General features: G+C 36.3%; 1 protein-coding gene across 1 annotated transcript; it reads right to left on the reverse strand.

Annotated features, from left to right (window-relative positions):
* Positions 1 to 959: 959 nt before the first annotated feature.
* LOC120205157 (probable serine/threonine protein kinase IREH1) lies at positions 960 to 5491 on the reverse strand. Its single transcript, XM_039205074.1, has 4 exons — positions 4690 to 5491; positions 2032 to 2096; positions 1728 to 1910; positions 960 to 1654 (listed from the first exon to the last, which is right to left on the reverse strand). The coding sequence occupies exons 1-4, from the start codon at positions 4790 to 4792 to the stop codon at positions 1505 to 1507; spliced, it is 501 nt and encodes a 166-aa protein (XP_039061005.1). The 5' UTR covers positions 4793 to 5491; the 3' UTR covers positions 960 to 1504.
* Between the last annotated feature and the right edge of the window lie 12249 nt (positions 5492 to 17740).

Raw genomic sequence — 17740 nt, forward strand, 5'->3', positions numbered from 1 at the left:
ATTGGGCTGTGGAGCTCTTCAACCGAAACTACAAAGACGAGACTGCGACATCCAGCGGAACTATGGATATGCAAAATCCATTTACTCAGCCTTTTACACGCCCAAGGCCATCAATGTTATTTGTCCAACTAATATTTTAGATTTAAGTTTAAAATATTTATTTTGATCCACAATTAGTTCGAATTTAAATTTATTCACATTTATTTTAGTTTAAAATTTAATTTTTCAGTTTTTTAAAAAAAATTATTAAAAATGAGAAACATATATTTTTATTTTTTTATAATCTCACATGTATTTAATTTTATTGTATTAGTGATTGTACAATTAATTTCAGATTATATTTGTTTTGTTTATGATAATATTTTATTTGATTTCCCAATTTAGATTTGATTGTTAATGGGTATTTCTTTTTATTTTTGAACAATTCTTATTTAAGGAGGACAAATAAACATTTTGCTTTTAATGGTCTTTTTTTTTGTTACAAAAGAGGGACCACTGGGTTAGCGGTTGGTAGAGTTTCTTCTCAATGCGTGCATATCAAATTGGAGAAGTCTTTGGATTTCAGTAGGCGGGTTGTGCAACTCAGACAACCTCGTTGAAAATTGTGGTTTTGATTTGAAAATAAATTCATTCTTTTTAATTAATAAATAAAGAAAAAACTATTTAAAGTAAAAATAAAGAAAATAAAGAATACAAATATGAAAATAAATATGATAAAAACAACCTCAAGCCTCGCTTTGACTCAATTTTCTTCGGATCATCGAATTAGATTTTCTCTTCGGGATTCAGGTCGGTTACTTTGTCTACAAGGGCAATCATCGTTATTATACTTTGTATACCGAATAACCCCAAGAAACTTTGTGCTGATGCTTAGAAGAATGTTCTTGAGATTCTTTTGCAGGAGTAGGCTCCTGAAGCTTAACGGCAGTCAGATCTACATCAGAAGCTCTTGTTTTTTTCCAGGTTTCAACCATTCTATTATTCTGCTCCATGGAAGTAGTTACTTCCTTTGGACTTTTTTTGGCAGGAGACGGGAGTTTCTTCCAGGAAGCTATCCTATCTCTGCTCACAGAAGATTCCATGTTCTTTTCAGTTTCGTCAATGGGAGCAATCAAACTTCCTGGCAGTACAACATGGTCCTTCCTCCAATCTAAGGCATGTTGCTCCTGACTATAAGATTTCTTAGATGAGGAGGCTTTTGAAGCCTTTGACACACTCAAACTTTTAGCTTCTCTTAGGAGCCCTGAGGAAGTTCTCTTGTCTGCAGGATGCAGGAGTCTAGATTGGCGAAGCTGTATCACAGGTTCATCCTCAGCCAGCCCACTTTCTTTGTGGAACTGCAACAATCTTGTACACCTTGTGAGAATGAAAAGCATCCGTGTATACAGCTGCTTCAGCATTCCTTGAGGATGTTCTTGACGCTTATCATCTAGCTCCTGAACAATGCCTTCACACTGAAGCCAGAACTCTCCAGGTGGTGTCATAGCACAGCGTCGAGCCAGAATCAGCAAATCCTCAATGGACTCCTGCCACTCGGGATGACTTTCAGAATTCTTTCGAGAATTCCAACCAGATCTGCAGCAAAAATAGCCAAATCAGAGTTCACTTCCTCTTTCGCTTTTTCAAATTTTGCCCGAATGACAACCACAATTTCCTGCATAAAACAGAAATCTAGTTAGGAATACAAACTGCAAGAAACTAAGAAACAAGAAATAGGATAAAAGTACCTCCAAGTTGTTTAAGCGTTTAGGTTTCCAAAATGGGAAAGGCCGCACTCCTTTCGAATTTAATTCATGGGAAAAGCTCTTAATATCAGCAGGAAACCTCTTCTGAGGCCCACTTGTAAGTCGAAGAATAGCTTGAAAACGGGGGGATTCAGACTCCTTGGCGTTTTCACAATCATATGAAGTCTGCGAAAGAAAATATTCTAATAATCAATAATACCATCACAAGTTGAAAGTTAATTGCAAATAAAGAACAGTTCCCGTGTAGTAAGTGAAAGGAGAGGATCAATGAAAAAAAATGTTGTACCTCAGGTGCACGAAAATCAGAACTTTTAAAGCCTCCAGAGTGGCCCCATGGTGATTCGTGTCGCCCTGGTAATAATATTCAAGCCAGCAAAAGGAACTTTTGAGAGAAACATAACAAATTTCCAACAATCCTTCAGGCAATGGAACCTTTTCTACATTAACCAGCATGCCAAATAAAGCAGTATTTTAAACCCTCTAGAAGTGTTCTAAATAGAAAGTGCTCAACTGGTCAGAACAGAAAGGGCAGAGAAATGGAGAAAATGCATAGGAGAGAAATTTTGCAGTTCAAAATAAATATATAGGAATCCCATGTTAGAACCAGACATGCTTTCATATCAAATGATGATTTGTAAACATGATAGTTCTGTACACTATTGACTACAGAATGCATGGATGATACAAGATATATAAGATAATATCATATCTTATAAATTGTTTTTTAGTTTGACTTTATGAGAGAAAGAATAGTCCGTCCTCTCAGCTCAGTGCTCACGTATTCAACAAATTTCGTCTGCTTGTTTAACTAGATTTTAGTTTGTGTTTTCATTTTAACTAAAGAAATTCTTTAATCATAAGATTTTGACATCTCCGTCTTTGGTTTCATCGGCTTAGATCCAGCTGAGATCTACGCCGATCTCTTTTCTTTCCCTACAATTTCTTCCTCCTTTTCTCTTTGCATTCGTCTCCTTTCTTTTACTTCTTTCACCTCTAATTTCTGCAATTTTCAAAGCTTAGATGAACTAATTGATGAACAATAGCCCAGATTTATTGTCATCAAGGTTTTAATTTTAGTTTTGGGTATCAAATTAAGTTGAACTTCTGCTAATCTTAGCACTGTATATAACTTTTGGGGGATTACTTCCCATTACAGACGCGCATATGAAGACTGCATATGAAGATTGTTCAACTATGTATTTATTTATTTATTTATACATGCATTGCATTTTATTTTTATTTTTTATTTTCTGACTGCCGGAGGTCTTCCACGGAAGCTACTCTCAACCTGGCATTGGGGGCAGCCTACTACCCTACCTCCCCCTTACCCCATTGCATATGCGAATAGGGTTTTGTTGTTGTTGTTGTTGTTGTATATCTTATAAATTAATTAGATTTAGATTGAAGAAATTATAATTACTTACAAAAAGAAATTTTAAAAAAAATAGTGAGTAAATAAAGTCTATGCATCAAAATGGACAAAAAAAACAATTAGTAGTAATACAAGTGTTAAACTGATGTTATCCCACATTGGTGTCATATATTCAACTTGAAGCTCTCCACACATTTCCAATTGTTTAAAGTTAGATGTTTAATAGAGTGTCAGAACTCAGGCTCTATTCTATTGTTATAGCATGTTACAGTGCCCGTTACCCCTTTCGAGTTTGTCACATAACAGGCACCTTTGTCTCCACCTACATGTAATGAGTCTGTTAAATGGTTCTTATTCTTCACTGGTGTCTTATACATAATAAAGTTGGGTTTTTCCGCTTATTTCCAATTGGTTTTAAGTCAGATCTTAACAATAAGCAGCATATTTTGATCTCATAGTAATAGTTTGATTTCTTAACCTTTGGATTTATTTCATCATCAGTAGCATGATTGTAAGACTCGCTAACTTAGATATCTTAACAAGTTTTCTCAGGTTTTAGCTAGCTTTTTGTCAAATCATGTTTTGACAGGTTTTGGTAGGTATATTACAATTTTAGTACAGGTTTTCGAGTTCATTTTGCCACCTCTAATGATATCTACCAAGTACAAACTGAAGTGAACATTTATAAAAATCCATTTTCAAATTAATAGATGCCTTTCTTTCCCTCAGAATTCAGCAAAAATTTAAAGAATAATATTGAAGAGCATAAATAAAACTTAACAGAAAACATTTAAGCATATACTTTTTTTCCATTTCGGAATCTGACAGCTCAAGTAACTGCATAATCTCAGATTATTTCTTGAAGAACTAAACTTGATTCTCTATTTTTCCTTTTTCTCATTTGCCAGCTACATGTGAAATGCTAACTATCCAAGAACTCACAAGACACAGGTATGATAAAAGTAATTCTTATAACCTAATCCACTCTATGTCTTTTATACAGCATTTCAGATCAATGCCCTAAATAACGCAACTTCTTTGTCTCACACGTTGTCTCTTCTCTTATCAAAAGGACAGAGGGAGTCCAATTCTAACCTTTTTTTTCTTTTAAACATCTGTATTAAAGTGCAGAATAAAATTCTTAAATCTTGTGACAAATTTACGTGGCGAATTTAAGCTTCCTTGACGTTCTACCTACCTTTTCGGTTATACCTATATGATGGCCAAAGCCAAAAACCTCAGAGCTGTAACCCAAATCTTAGACTGGGGAATCCAAAACCGTTAAGTGGCATAAACAGACCAGCTCTTCTCTTGTCTTCAATGGTTAGGTGCTTATCACCTAATTTTGACAATGTTCGAACATTGGGAAGCAAAAGATTGTTTTGAGCATTCTATTCAGCAACCAATCACTAAATAACGAAATCCAAAACCAAAGCCCCAGAATGGAGGAAGCAAAGAAACAATAACAACGAAACAATAGTACTGCCACCAAAGTGTCATCAAAGGCACAATGAAAAGAATAAATATTCCGGGGGGAAAAGGCACAGTAATGAGACAGAGCAAGATCAGTACCAGCTCCGGAGGATGATTCCCCATTCTGCAACTGGGACTTCCCTTGTAGACTAGGGCTCTGCTCTCTAGAGTGCCACCCAGCACTAGCACTTCCAGTTGACATACTATCCGAATTGCTCGCGTTGTCAAGCAAACTTTCTTGCAGTAACCTCTGGTTCAACCCGACTTTCTTCCCAGAACCCGATTTCCCAGAGTTAGCACTGCCCCGAGCGCTAGTTGAACCTCCTGGCCTGGACAAGTTACTAGCTCCAAGCACTGAAGCAGAGGCACTTTTCTCCCCTCTGAAACTGAAAAAACTCTCCTGGGGCAAGGGACCGGATCGGGTCTTTATCCGATTCAACCCCAAGGAAGAGGCCAGCAGGGGCGAGACGGAAGAAGGCCCGTCCTTGGCATCGGGCTTCTTGGAGGTAGAAGAAGAGGGCTTGGCAGCAGGGGTTTGGGGTCCTTTGGGTTGACTTGGATTTGCTTGGGACTGAAAGGGGAGGGTGGATTGGGGATCTGTTGGGAATCAGAGGTGGAGAGTGAAGCTTTGGGTTTTTTCTTGTCGGATCGGATCGGGGAATGGGAAGCGGAACGAGGGCTGTTGGATCCATCGGGACTAGAAGAAGCAGATTTCTTAGAAGAGAAGAATAACTTGTTCTTGAACACCATTTCGTCGTCTTTCCTAGAGCACAAGGAAGGATGGATGAAGGGCAGAACCGCCGCTAAATGATTCTTCCTTCAACTCTAGCCATCTTCTTTCATAAAAAGAGAAATAAGCTTAGTTCGTAGTTGGAAGAAAAGAGGAAAGCGTTGAAGTTGAACACGTGAGAAATTGTACAAAGTAATTAAGTATTTGGAGTGATTGGGCTGTGGAGCTCTTCAACCGAAACTACAAAGACGAGACTGCGACATCCAGCGGAACTATGGATATGCAAAATCCATTTACTCAGCCTTTTACACGCCCAAGGCCATCAATGTTATTTGTCCAACTAATATTTTAGATTTAAGTTTAAAATATTTATTTTGATCCACAATTAGTTCGAATTTAAATTTATTCACATTTATTTTAGTTTAAAATTTAATTTTTCAGTTTTTTAAAAAAAATTATTAAAAATGAGAAACATATATTTTTATTTTTTTATAATCTCACATGTATTTAATTTTATTGTATTAGTGATTGTACAATTAATTTCAGATTATATTTGTTTTGTTTATGATAATATTTTATTTGATTTCCCAATTTAGATTTGATTGTTAATGGGTATTTCTTTTTATTTTTGAACAATTCTTATTTAAGGAGGACAAATAAACATTTTGCTTTTAATGGTCTTTTTTTTTGTTACAAAAGAGGGACCACTGGGTTAGCGGTTGGTAGAGTTTCTTCTCAATGCGTGCATATCAAATTGGAGAAGTCTTTGGATTTCAGTAGGCGGGTTGTGCAACTCAGACAACCTCGTTGAAAATTGTGGTTTTGATTTGAAAATAAATTCATTCTTTTTAATTAATAAATAAAGAAAAAACTATTTAAAGTAAAAATAAAGAATACAAATATGAAAATAAATATGATAAAAACAACCTCAAGCCTCGCTTTGACTCAATTTTCTTCGGATCATCGAATTAGATTTTCTCTTCGGGATTCAGGTCGGTTACTTTGTCTACAAGGGCAATCATCGTTATTATACTTTGTATACCGAATACCAAAGACAATCTTTGATTCCGGCTTCGGAAATTGATTTGATCAACATCAATTGTAGTAGATCAATAATCATTTAAGTACGTAAAGACCGATTCGGATAGTACGTAAAGACCGACTCGGATTGTTGTTTCAATAACTATTAATTCCGATCTCAATTCTTTCTTAGCAAGATAATCTCGCCAAGTGTGTTCTCAGAAAGTCAAATGTGATTTCAATACGTTCAACCCCAAGGATTTGAGACTGTAAATGGTTTTGGATATAATTGAGGACTCATTCTATCGCAACTTGAACCAACTTATGTGGTGTTGTGGTAGCTTTAAGCTTAAGACCCTTGTTATGAACCACATAAAGGGCGACTCTCTCTTTTGAAACAAGTGGTCGTCAATTAGTGACTTGCCCATGTGAGCTAGTAGAAATGGTGGAAGAGAGACAATACTCCTCATTAAAGCTAATCGTCGAGTGGAGCTTAAGATTGAGGGAGGTGTTCACCATTTTCCCTTCAACACTCCAAAAATTATCAAAGATAGGTTAGCATTAGAGGTGAAATTAGAACCATTTAGGCTTACCAGCACGGTTATCGTCGGGGCTGCTATAGGGTGGGAGGTTGACGACGTGCTTTGGTTTGAATATGGTATCGATAGATTCATGCATGGAGTGCATTACATGGGACGAGAAACGTGACTTCCATGCATGGGGTTGGCAATATGGTTGTTAGTAGAAGAAACTGTGGCATAAGAGGTACAAGTTGGCAAAAAATTAAGATTGTCGGGCCCTACCATAATAGGTAAAATTATTTTTTTTGTCAGGTCAGGTCAAGTATTTTTCACCCAAAACCTGAATCCGACCCGAACACGAATTTTTTTTAAAAAATTCGACCCGATCGGATTGGGTCGGATCGAAACCTTTCGGGTTCAGGTCTCGTACCCATCCTTATTTGTCTCCCACTATAATATAAGAGACAAGAGGTTGTTTGAGGTCAATGTAAACAGCGACTCTCATAAAACGTCTCATGTTACTAGTATCTTTGCACATATCAAACTTCGCAACCCTGCCAACAAGATTACCTATACTAGTTAGAATTTTCTTTTTAAACATATATTATGGCAAAACTTGGAAGTGAATCCAAGCCATAACACTGGTGGGATATGTTTGGGAAGTGCTAAAGCTCCTTATCCATTGTTGGACGATCAGGTATAGTCCGTAGATGATCCAAGGTTTCTCGGCCAGGATTTTCTCACAATTGATGTAATTCTGGAATTTGGAATAAGAAGAAATTTCGTTACCCAGATCCATAGGAGTGAATGCTTGGGATGGTTTCCAGGTTGTGAAAAGCTTGTTTGTAAGAGCGTTTAACCCTATGTTTCAGCCTAACAGTTTAAGGACGACCTTTCTTGACATACTAGCCTCCATTAATCTATAGGCTCGCTCAGAGAATTGAATTGACGACATGCCACCACAAGTGTCGATGATGAAGTCCTCATCAGTTAAATCGATGTCTTCCTCATCTTCCACTTGATTGACGATCGAGCTAGTCCCACCATTAGGGTTTGCGGCTAGAACCGAGGCATATAACGGTAATATTTCTTCTGGTTTATCTATCGTCATGTCTGAATCGTGGATGATTCCTGGATCTGGTGGTCCGAGATATGTTTCCTTGCTTTCATTAGATACTTCTGGGAATTCTTTTGGATCACCCATTGTTTTCACTTATTTGATATCTACTCTTATTGAGGGTAGTTATGATGTACAATAGTCTTAATATACGGCAAAAGAAAGGTCCTATCGAAAATATTAATATTTTTTTAACATTTTCGGTAAAGTGTTACATAAAATATTAATTTCACTACCTAATTTTCGGTAGAAAAAATAACATTTTAAGTAGCGCCCAATATTAACATTTCCTGTAGAAAAATAATGTTTTAGGTAGCGCTTTATCGGAAATGTTAAACATTTTAGGTAGCGCCCAATATTAATATTTCCGGTAGAAAAAAAATAATGTTTTAGGTAACGTTTTACCGTAAATGTTAAAAAAATATTAACATTTCTGGTAGCGCCTTTCTTTAATCATATATTAAGGATGCCGTACCTTAAACATCTCTTATTGTGTCTTTTAAACATATGCTTTTTCGAAATAATTATAAGTATTCTAACATAATGATATTAATATGAAAATAACCTCAGTGACCAAAAATCCCATATAATATACGATTTTAACCAACTTTTTCCGGATTTGCCAAAATGACCAACAAAATCGCAATGCGATCGCTAATTCACAACGCGATCTCCATTATCGCAAATCAGTTTCCAGATTCGCAACGCGATTATGACTATCGCAATGCGATTTTCCAATTTCGCGTTGCGATTTTCCCAATTCGCAATGCGAATACGTAAATCGCAATGCGAATTTGGAAAATCGCAATGCGATACTGACTATCGCAACGCGATAATATAAAATCGCAACGAGATACTGACTTTCGCAACGCGATACTGACTTTCGCAACGCGATTCTGACTATCGCAACGAGATAATACAGAATCGCAATGCGATTTTCAAAGCGCCATTAATATCGCAACGCATATTTTATTTTCAAATTACAAACACGAATATTAATATATTGGAACACTGAACCGTCCACAGTATATCCCGTAATCGCAACTCATAACCTAAAACCTAAAATCACAACTCAGTCCCATCTCCATCTCTCACTCTCTACGGCGACATCCGTCCCCATCTTCGATGAAATCCGTCCCCATCTCCGACGAAATCCATCTATCTCCATCTCTCAGAGCCACCCTCACAATCATTCACGGTCATAAATGGAAAATCAACCAAATCAACCACCGAGTGTTAGCTTTTTTAATTATTTTTATTTTGAAATTTTTGCATTATTATTAGGTTTTTCATATTGAAATTGATGATAAGTTTACTGGTAATTTCAATAATAGATTAACCATTTCATTTAGATTGCTTATTAAATTCATTCGATTGCTGCCAATACTGCTAAACTGTTTAGTCTTTAACCCTGTGAAGTTAGTATTTGTCTTTGTTTTGTCTTTTGGTTGAAGTAATGCAATCCATTCAAGTTTCAATTTTAGTATTTGAAACTGAGAATCGCAACACGAAATGAGAATCGCAACGACAAAATGACTATCGCAACGTGGAAATGACTATCGCAACGAGAGAATCGCAATACGAATTAAAATCGCAACGCGAAACCAAATTCACATTGCGATTTTCATTTCCACATTGCGATTTTCTCGTTGCGATAGTCATTTCCGCGTTGCGATAGTCATTTTCGTGTTGCGATAGTCATTTTGTCGTTGCGATTTTAAGTTTCAGAAATTATTCTTCTTCTGCAAATTGAAACTTGAATGAATTGCATTACTTCAACCAAAAAACAAAGCCAAATACTAAATTCACAGTGTTGCAAATTTAAGTTTGAAAAATAAACTACTACTCTTTATGTTTATTGTTCTTGGTATATCTTCACAGTGTAGTTTTTGGTATATCTAACTTGGTATGTTTATTGTTTTTGTAGAACTTTTATTCGGCTCAATTGACCTTAAGAAATAAAGTAAGCCTGGCCAAAACAATTGCGTCGAAGCTTTCGACTGCACAAAGAAAAATGTTTGAGGATACTTGCTTCGAGCCATGGCTGAAAGTACAACATCTGGGTGGAGATGCGATGTTAACACACCTGTTTCTTCAAACCATGACTAGCGATCTACCAGAGACTATACAACGTCGTGATGAAGAGATATGGTTTGATTTTCCACCGGCGTATACGTGTTTTGGGCGGGAGGAGTTTTGCTTAATCACCGGTCTACGCTTCGGACACGATGATATAGGTCGGTACACTAGACATATTACCCGCCCATCATGGTTATCCCGGGTTTTTCCTGAGCTGGAGAAGTCGAATCTACACGTGGAAGTTAGTATTTGTTTTTGGTTTTGTCTTTTGGTTGAAGTAATGCAATCCATTCAAGTTTCAATTTACAGAAGAAGAATAGTTTACTTTCGCAACATGAAACTTAAAATCGCAACGCGAAAATGAATATTGCAACGCGGAAATGGCTATCGCAATGCGAAATGAAAATCGCAACGACAAAATCGCAATGCGAATTTAGTTTCGCATTGCGATTTGTGTTTCGCGTTGCGATTTTGTCATTGCGATTTTCATTTCGCATTGCGATTTTGTCGTTGCGATTTTCATTTCGCATTGCGATAGCCATTTCCGCGTTGCGATAGTCATTTTCGCGTTGCGATTTTAAGTTTCGTGTTGCGATTTTAAGTTTCAGATTCTATTCTTCTTCTGGAATGTTTATATATGTTGTCATTTTAAATGTTTATATAAGTGCTTACTTCTGGAATGTTATCTGATGCATTTTGTGAACTATGATAGAATAATGACTTTGGTGAATACAATGCAAGTTTGAAACATATTTGTCTTTGTTTAATATCATGTCTGTTTATTTACTGATTTATGTATTAATTTTTTTAGCGGCCCGATAAGGTGGATGCTTTACGTCGGGTTTTTCTTGCACGACGGAGTTCACGCATCAGACGGCGTGCACGTGTTATTACGTCTCCGTTTACCCCAATAGTGCGAAGACTCTGCAAGAAGAAGCCCGACTCACCTGTCATCCCTCAAGAGTCCCCTCCAATCGTTCAAGAGGCCCCTATCATCCCTCAAGAGTCCCCTCCCACCGTTCAAGAGGACACTGTCATCGTTGAAGAGGTCCCTCCCACCATTCCAGAGCCCGATTCACATGGGGTAATATATCGAATTATTGAGAAACCCCCACCGTTGCCGGACATGATGGATGAGAGTTGGCTCTCGTATGAGTTACCGGCTAGTACCCTTCCGGTATTTGAAGTGGAGAGGAGACAACTACCGGAAACAATTCTGGATAATACCCTTTGGGCTAAGACCGCAGTTGATTTTTATCTACATGAGCGGAGCCAGGGGTGTTACACTGACATAAGCAAACTCAACGATGATATGTATTTGTTGGTTAATCAGTCTTGGTGGGGTGTGTTATTAGGGGTTGAAGACAATGGCTATTTCGATGGGGAGGTAAGTCTTATATTTTTCTTATATATGATTTTGATTAATTTTTTAAAAAATTTATGTAATTCACTAATATATGTCTTTTTTTTGTAAAACAACATATCGATGTGTGGGTGTCACGTCTTCTAATAATAAGGAAACTTAGGAAAAATAAAAAAAATTGCAATATACAATAATATCGGCGGCTTTTCACGCAGTTCACTTGAAGAATCAACGAGATGAATCATTTGCGTTGGGCAATGGACAAGCTAAACTTTATCCTGCATGGTGGGAGGTCGATAAGGTTAGTATTTATTTTTTAAATTTTTTAAAGGTGTTCATAAATAAGTGCGCAAATAAATGAATTATTACTTATGATTGCAGGTGTTTATCCATGTTTTGGAACGTCGTCATTGGCTTCTCGTCCAACTTCAGCTCCCATCCCTGAAGATAATAGTATATGACAGCATGATAAATTACATATCATTGTCTGATTTGAGAGATATTATTAAGGGATGAAGCTCTCATTTGGCTAAATTCTTGGATGGGATTAATTATTGGACTCATTCTGGACACAAAAAGCCAAAGAAGTTCAATGTTACAGTTGTCAGAGACGAGACCGCGCCACAACAATCGCCGGGAGCCAGAGGGGATTGTGGTCCTCTCGTATGCATGTGCTTGACGCGTTTGACGACGGGAAGCATAGAGTTTCTACCTCCCACCGATAGAGATAGAGCTGCAGTAGGCTTGTGGTTTCGGTATTATATGGCTAGAGCGATATATTCGAGACGTTGCCTACCTGCATCCGCGTTATGAAAGTATCCATAAACAATTGGTAAGTCAAATACAAGTTTTGTTAACATATATACTCCTTTTGGTTTGAAAATGTTTGGTTAAGTACCTATAATTCAATAATTTGCTGTTTGTAGGTTTTAGATGTGTAGGAAGTCTTGTTTGAGCAAATGTTTGGTTTATGCAGGTTAATCCTTAAGTGAGCTGCGTGAAATAGATGTATGGGTGCAAAAGTTGATTCAATAATTGATGAGGAAATAAGAATTATTATTATTTTTTGATTGTTTAATTGATTTGTAAAAGATGATTTGTAAATGTTGATTTGTTTAATTGATGTGTACATAATTCTTATTTGTGCTTGTTTAATTGATTGAAATGTAATAGTTGATTTGTTGATTTTCAATATGCATTATGTTGAAGGCAAAACAGATTATCACAACACAAAACTGACTATCGCAACGAGAGAATCGCAATGCGAAATGAAAATCGCAACGCAAAACACAAATCGCAATACGAAACTAAATTTGCATTGCGATTTTCATTTTCGCATTGCGATTTTCATTTTGCATTGCGATTCTCTCGTTGCGATAGTCAAATTCGCGTTGCGATAGCCATTTCCGCATTACGATAGTCATTTCCTTGTTGCGATAGTCATATTCGCGTTGCTATTTCCCCGTTGCGATAGTCAAATGAATGTCTAATAAGTGATAACAACTGAACAAATCATAGCAATGTTCAGACTAAAGTTACTAATACATTTGTTGAAACATTTTGATATTTCGATATAACAAATTAAGTTAAATGGATTTTAAGATTTTCCAAATGATTTTCTAAGTATATTCGATATAATTATTCGAATATCAAAACATTACTCCAAATCTTTCATAAATCATTTTTAATCCTTACTCAAGTGTAAAATTAAGTTTTAATCATAAAACAATTTCAAAATAATTTTACAAAGTATTTCGAACCATTTCAAAGTCAAAAATTCCAGATTGCTCAGAGGGAACCGATTCCCCCCCAAAGGGGGTACCGATCACCCCTGAATGGTTTGGCTCCGAGATTTCCAGAATGCTCGGAGGGAACTGATTCTCCCATAGGGGGTACCGATTCCCCCTTGAATAGTTTGGCTCTGAGAATTCCAGTATACTCGGAGGGAACCGATTCCCCTCCAAGGGGTACCGATTCCCCCCTGTTTAACGGTCGAAATATTTGAATTTTACACTTAGGAACCGATTCCCTTCAAGGAGGAACCGATTCCCCTCACGCTCCAAGCTGTTTTATTAAATGTTTTCACACTAAAACGGCTATAATATCTTCTCTAATCATCCCCAACGTTCAGAAGTGATTCAAGGTGTATTTAAGCAAGCTTAGAAGCCATTGATCAAAAACAAGAAACATCAAGCAACTAGAATCAAGAGAGAATCAAAGAGAAAGCATCAAACCTCAAGTTTGAGCATTTCAAGCCTATTTTCATTCAATATTCATTTTGCTTTCAAGAACACTTATTGTGCTCAATTGTATTTATCTTTGAGTGTTCTTTTCTTTGTTCTAGAATTGTGCAAACATCTTACCTTGTGAGGTTTTCTTGTAAGTTTGCAAATTTGTAATCTTCTCTGAGAAAAGAGTATTCTCAAGAATTGGGGTATATTCTTGAGGGAGTTGTAAGGTTATCTCTTTGGCCTCAAAAGAAAGAACAAATTAGTGAATTTATTGGAAAATCCTTAGTGTGGATAGCTAAGGTAGTGGACGTAGACTTTGATTGAGAAAGTCGAACCACTCTAAATCGTTGTGCAAATCTTTTCAATTTTCTGCAAAAGCTTCCACCGAAATTTTTAATTGCCAATTCACCCCCCTCTTGGCTAATTCCGTCAATCGATTAACTCAACAATTGGCATCAGAGCTTGACTCATTTGAAGGTTTAACCACCTCTTGAGTAGATCCGGGAAGAGTTATATCGATAATCAAAGTCATCAATGGCATCCGCTTCAAACTTCGACTCCGGTCTCGATTCGATGCCCGTCAACAAGCCTCATTTCTTCAATGGGGCTAACTATGCCTATTGGAAGAATAGAATGATGTACTTCATTCAAGCAAGTGACATGGGAGCATGGAATGTCATAGTAGAAGGATACATCAAGCCTATCACTCATCCAAGATTGTGGAGTGAAGGAGAGACAAAAATGTTCCAGCTCAACTCCAAAGCCATCCATATTATTTTTTGTGCTCTTGGACCAGATGAATACGGAAGAGTCTCATCGTGTACAACCGCCAAAGAAATATGGGACAAGCTTCAAGTCACACATGAAGGTACCGATGAGGTAAAGAAATCAAAAATTAGTATTCTAACGCATAGCTATGAAAATTTCAAGATGAAACCAAATGAAGACATCAAAGCTATGACGGACAGATTTTCAACGATTGTCAATGGTCTCAAATCATATGGAGAGATCATCTCAAATGAAAAGCTTGTGAGGAAGTTAGTCTACTCCCTCCCAAAATCATGGCAATCAAAGAAGACGGCAATCATTGAGTCTAAGGACCTATCGTCCTTAACTCTTGAAGAACTTATCGGTTCACTCCTCACTCATGAGATGATGCTTGAAGATGAGGTGGACCTTGATAAAGTTGAAGAGACACCAAAGGAGAAGGAGAAGAAGAAAACATTGAGTTGCTCTCAATCCACAAAAGATAAGAGTGATTCTAATGATGATGATGATGACGAGGAAATGGGCATTGTTGCCAAACGGTTCAGAAAAAATGATGAGACCTTACCGAGGAAGAAGAAAATTCAAACGAAATGAAGGCCTCAAAGATGACCACAAAGAGAAGGACCATCATTTGATGAATGCAAAAAGCCAAGGCATGTCAAATATGATTGCCCACAGAAATTATTTTAAAAATAAAATGATGTTTCAAAATTGAAAAATGAAAATAAATCATATCCAAAACCAACAACGATCTTGAAAGTAAAATCAAAGATTTGCAAATCAAACTAGAAGAGTTTGAAAAGAAAAATTTAGATTTGCAAAATTTACTTTCAAAGGTCAATGATGATCATCAAAAGAAAATTGATGATCTTAAAATCTCTTTGATAAAGTTGGAACAAAACATTTTGAAAAAGGAGGAAAATTCAAAATCTAACTTTGTTAGAAAAGATTTTAGAAACTACAATCATAGAATCCTCAACGAACCTTAAATGGTAAAATCTTAAGAGTATATGGGTTCCTAAAGGACTCATTACTACTAAGGATAAAGATATCCTACACAAATGGATACCTAAGGGGACTAGGATTTGGAAACTAATGAATATGGACCCAAAAGAATTTGGGTACCAAAAATTAGAAATTAATCTATGTTTGTAAGAAAGAGCATTGCTACAAGGCACGGGGAAACAAATTCAAACTCAGGTACCTGATAGGGATGCTCAAGACACATGACGGAGACAAAAGCCAGTTCATTAAGTTAACGCCAAAAATGGAGGAGAAGTGACTTTTGGTGATGATTCAAAAGGTCACTTGAAGGTATTGGTACTATTGGTAATACCTCTTCCATACAAATTAAAAATGTTTTATATGTGAATGGATTAAAGCATAATCTATTAAGTATTAGTCAATTTTATGATAAGGGATTCAATGTCATGTTTGATATTAATGGTTGTAAAGTCATTGACATTATCTAATCATATTATGCTTGTTGGTCATAGAATAGGAAATATACATGGTGCATTAGATTCTATTGATATGACTAATTTGTGCCTAGTTTCTAAGGATGAACATGATAGTGGTTATGGTATAGGGAGACTAGGACATGCTAGTATGAGTGTTTTGCAACGGCTAATTCAAGGTGATTTAGTTCGAGGGTTGCCTAAGCTTAAATTTGATAATGATAAAATCTGTGATGCTTGTGCTAAAGGAAAACAAAGCACGTTTCTTTTAAATCCATTAATGACGTATCAACTAGTAGAGTATTACAATTGATCCATGTAGATCTTTTGGGCCAACTAGGACTACTAGCTTGGGTGGAAAACAATAGCATTTGTCTTGGTAGATGATATTCTAGATATACTGGGTTCTATTTTTAAGTACTAAGATGAAGCATTAGAACAGTTCATCACATTTTCAAAAAAATCCAAAATGAAAAAGGTTACTCTATAACTAGTGTTAGGTGACCATGGCACTGAATTTGAAAATCTTGGATTTATTGATTTTTGTAATTCTAATGGTATTAGCCACAATTTTTCAGCACCTAGAACCCCTCACAAAATGGAGTTGTTGAGAGGAAAAATCGAACTTTAGAAGAGATGGCTAGAACCATGCTTTGTGAAAATAATTGCCAAAATATTTTTGGGCGGAAGCCACAAATACCGCTTGTATGTTATAAATCGAATAATGATTAGACCAATTTTAAAGAAAACTCCATATGAAATTCTCAAAATAAAAAGCCTAACATTAGCTATTTTCATCCTTTGGATGTAATGTTTTGTTTTAAACAACGGTAAAGAAACCTTGGCAAATTTGATGCTAAAAAGTGATGAAGGAATTTTTCTGGGTTATTCCTTAAATTCTAAAGCTTATCGAGTATTAATAAAAGAACTTTAGTTGTAGAAGAGTCTATACATGTTGTTTTCGATGATAATCCCCTTCGAGGAAGGATTCTTGTGAATGATGATGTAGGTGTTATAAATACAAATGGCGTTAGATATGAAGTTGGGGAACCGTCATCAAAGGAAGAAACGAAAAATGAGGAAACTCATGATCCTCTTGAGAATCCAACCATTGAAGAAAGGGAAGTATCTTATCCAAGAGAGTACACTATGTCAAGTTCTTGTGTGAATGATGATGTAGGTGTTATAAATACAAATGGCGTTAGATATGAAGTTGGGAACCGTCATCAAAGGAAGAAACGAAAAATGAGGAAACTCATGATCCTCTTGAGAATCCAACCATTGAAGAAAGGGAAGTATCTTATCCAAGAGAGTACACTATGTCAAGGGTGGTGAGATTATAGGTGATCCGTCCAAAGGGGTAACAACTCGATCTTCTCTTAGAAATATTTGTAATTATGTTGCATTTATTTCATGCATAGAGCCTAAGAATATTAAAGAAGCATTAAATGATGAACATTGGATTATGGCTATGCAAGAATAATTAAATCAATTTGAGAGAAGTAAAGTATGGACATTAGTTGAAAGGCCTAGTAATAAATCTACTGTAGGTACTAGATGGGTATTTAGGAATAAGCTTGATGAAAGTGGTAATATAGGAGAAACAAGGCTAGACTTGTTGCTCAAGGTATACTCAAGAAGAGGGCATAGACTATGATGAAACATACGCTCCCGTAGCTAGGATGGAAGCAATTAGAATGTATTAGCATTTGCATGTTTTCATGAATTTAAATTATATCAATGGATGTTAAAAGTGCATTTTTAAATGGTTTTATAAATGAAGAAGTGTATGTGGAACAACCTCCAGGTTTTGAAGATTCAAAATATCCGGATCATGTTCTTAAATTGACAAAAGCTCTTTATG

The sequence above is a fragment of the Hibiscus syriacus genome, unplaced genomic scaffold (assembly GCF_006381635.1).
Source record: "Hibiscus syriacus cultivar Baekdansim isolate YM2019G1 unplaced genomic scaffold, ASM638163v2 tig00012307_pilon, whole genome shotgun sequence".
Taxonomy (NCBI): Eukaryota; Viridiplantae; Streptophyta; class Magnoliopsida; order Malvales; family Malvaceae; genus Hibiscus; species Hibiscus syriacus.

What these genes read in the sequence shown, in the direction of transcription:
- LOC120205157 (XM_039205074.1), bottom strand. Translation starts at nt 4,792, where the DNA reads ATGTCAACTGGAAGTGCTAGTGCTGGGTGGCACTCTAGAGAGCAGAGC. An exon ending in GGAATCATCCTCCGGAGCTG is followed by an intron (nt 2,097 to 4,689) that starts GTACTGATCTTG and finishes TATTATTACCAG; the next exon opens with GGCGACACGAATCACCATGG. An exon ending in CTGATTTTCGTGCACCTGAG is followed by an intron (nt 1,911 to 2,031) that starts GTACAACATTTT and finishes TTTCTTTCGCAG; the next exon opens with ACTTCATATGATTGTGAAAA.